This window comes from Trypanosoma cruzi, genomic scaffold (assembly GCF_000209065.1).
Source record: "Trypanosoma cruzi strain CL Brener 1047053516199 genomic scaffold, whole genome shotgun sequence".
Classification (NCBI taxonomy): Eukaryota; Euglenozoa; class Kinetoplastea; order Trypanosomatida; family Trypanosomatidae; genus Trypanosoma; species Trypanosoma cruzi.
In genome coordinates this window covers 7,835-10,371 of record NW_001849104.1, presented here as the reverse complement: position 1 = coordinate 10,371, position 2,537 = coordinate 7,835, and the positions used below count along the sequence as shown (strand labels likewise).

Here is a 2,537-nt window from a genome sequence, read left to right as displayed (position 1 = left end):
CGTGATCAAACTGCACCCCCACACGCATCGCTTCTTCACGAGCACGCAGTCTGCAGACGGCATGCAGGTATGGGCCGGATGCCGCACGCAGGCCATCTTCAGCGACTTCCAGTCCCAGTCGCAGCTGCAAGAAAACGCCATCTTCTGCGAGGTGGCGGACCTTTCACAACTTTTTCACATCATGCGCCAGGCAGAGCGCTGCCCAAACGTCACCATCAAACTGACGAAGAATGCGGCGAGAAGGCCGGCGCTGCGTGTCTCGATGCAGGGCGTCCGCCCGCATCTTGACATCAGCCACGACGTGCCAGTGCGGGTGCTTAGCGAGCTGGAAGTGCGGAATATCAGCGCCCCTCCCCTCGAGAGCGAGGTGGTGCAAATTGTTTTGCCGTGCCTCGCGGAGCTGTCAAAGTTTGTGGACAAGGTCCGCTCCACCTCGTGCGATCGCATGACGTTCACAGTGAGGGACAACGAGCGAGCGGATGGCGCTGCTGCTACCAGCTGCACTCTGGTGGTTCTAGCCGAATGTTTCCTTGCCAGCTTTGCTCTGAAGTACAGCTCCGTGCAAAAGTGCGAGCGCGAGGGTGAGAATGACGCCGGTTTTGATGGCGAAGGCGATGGTAATGGCAGGGATAAGCCGAAGCACCGCGACGATACGTCGATGGCTTACGCTTCAGTGTCGGTGGAGGTGAGACGGTTTGCGCGGTTTCTTGCAATCAAAGAGGCGACACCCCTCCAGGTTGTGCTGCATCTTGTGGATGGGAAGGCCGTTGTTCTAAGCGTTTTTGCGTCAGGTGGCACAACGCTCGTTGGCTACATGCCTGCCGTGGCGCAATAATCTCCGCCTTTGCGCTGCTGCTTCTTGCAATTACGGGGGAATTGGCATTCGTTGTCGTTCGACTCCATGTGCTGCATTGTCTCTCCTCGTTCTGTGTGTATGCGTGCACACCCGACATACACGTGCATATGTGTTTATTGTCGCATAAAAGAAGCAGCTCATTCATAACTTCCCGAGAGAGCGGAGGGGAAACATGTTTTACCTCCGCGTGCATTATCGCCTTTTTTGTTGTTGTTGTTTTTCTGGGTGTGATACATCAGGTGGTGTGTGCTGTTTCGAAGTCTTGCCTTTCTTCCCCTGCCTGTTTGTTTTCCGTCCGGTGTGGCACTGCGGTGCACGGGCGAAGTAGTCGGTTGGATCCTTTTGTGGTACGTCGCGTCTCACGCTTTGCTGCGCCGTTGGTTTGTGGAGGACGAAATTGCGCCACGACGCGTGGGCATGATGCCAGCCGCACAGAGCGCAAGGAGGACGTTGTGACGCCGTGGGGTGTTGCCGCCACGGGCCCAAGGGGTGGGGACGATGGCCGCGTCCTCGCACGATTCAGGTCGGAGCCCGTTGATGAGCCCCTTCTGCAGCGGCTGGAGGAAACATGCAACGGACGGGGGGAGCACGCGCAGGCAACCAGCACCGCACAAGAGGAGGCGGGACGAATGGCATTGCACCATTTTTTCCGCCGCGGCATCGTCCTCTCCCACAGGGATTTTGGAGCCGCCATTGACTGCGTGCGTGCGTCCTTTGCGACGGGGACACACCGCGCGTACTTGTACACTGGTCGTGGACCGAGCGCGCGGTCGATGCACATTGGCCATGTCATACCGTTTTTATTGACGCGGTACCTGCAGGATGCGCTCGGTCTTCCGTTGGTGATCCAGATAACCGATGATGAGAAGCACTTCTTCCGCGACATTCCCGTCAGCGGGGAGAGGGCGAGCGGGTTGGTGGTGGAGAACATAAAAGACATCATTGCCTTTGGCTTCGATCCACGCAAGACATTTATATTCCGCAACACGGTGTACATGGGGGACATGTACCCAACTGTCGTGCAGGTGCAGCGCATGTTGACGCTGAGCGCTGTGAGGAATGCATTTGGCCTGAAGGATAGCGACAATGTTGGGAAGGCAGCCTTTCCAGCGGTGCAGGCCGCACCGTGTTTTAGCAGTGCCTTCCCCCGTGTGCTACGACGGCTAGCTGGGGACCCGCCGCTGAAGTGCATCATTCCCTGTGCAATTGATCAGGACGCTTTTTTCCTCCTGGCACACAACGTCGCGCCGCGTATGAAGTGCTGCGCCCCCGCACTGCTGCACACAAAGTTCCTCCCCGCACTGAAGGGAGCGCAGTTCAAGATGAGCAGCAGCGCCGGGGAGAACGGAGTCATCACACTACACGACACGGAGCAGGAGGTGCGGAAGAAGGTGCGCAAGGCCTTCTCTGGTGGGGGTGGCACGCTGGAGGACATGCGTGCGGAGGGCGTCAACCTGCACGCAGACGTGGCGTACCGACTCATTCGGTTCTTCTGCCCCGACGACAATCTCCTCGCGGAGGTGACGTCGAAGTACAGCAGGGGTGAGATGAGCAGCGCCGAGGTAAAGGACCTCGCCGCGGATGTCGTTGTGCGGCACGTCTTGTCGGGGTGGCAGGCGCGGCGGGCTGGCGTCACAGATGCCGACGTGGAACACTTCTCCGGCATCCGCAGCATTCTCCT

At 58.7% G+C, this 2,537-nt stretch overlaps 2 protein-coding genes across 2 annotated transcripts, besides 1 other annotated feature; both read left to right on the top strand.

Moving 5' to 3' along the window:
• On the top strand, positions 1-835 carry Tc00.1047053507589.30 (hypothetical protein, conserved; the record flags this gene model as incomplete). Its single annotated transcript, XM_797640.1, has 1 exon — positions 1-835. A coding segment is annotated over one exon (835 nt), but the record flags the coding sequence as incomplete, so codon positions are not given.
• Positions 1-2,537: a sequence feature (areas not merged during assembly with more than two copies in the genome that could not be assigned to a particular haplotype).
• Positions 964-2,537, top strand: Tc00.1047053507589.14 (tryptophanyl-tRNA synthetase, putative; the record flags this gene model as incomplete). The annotated part of the gene is made up of 1 exon (XM_797641.1): positions 964-2,537. A coding segment is annotated over one exon (1,574 nt), but the record flags the coding sequence as incomplete, so codon positions are not given.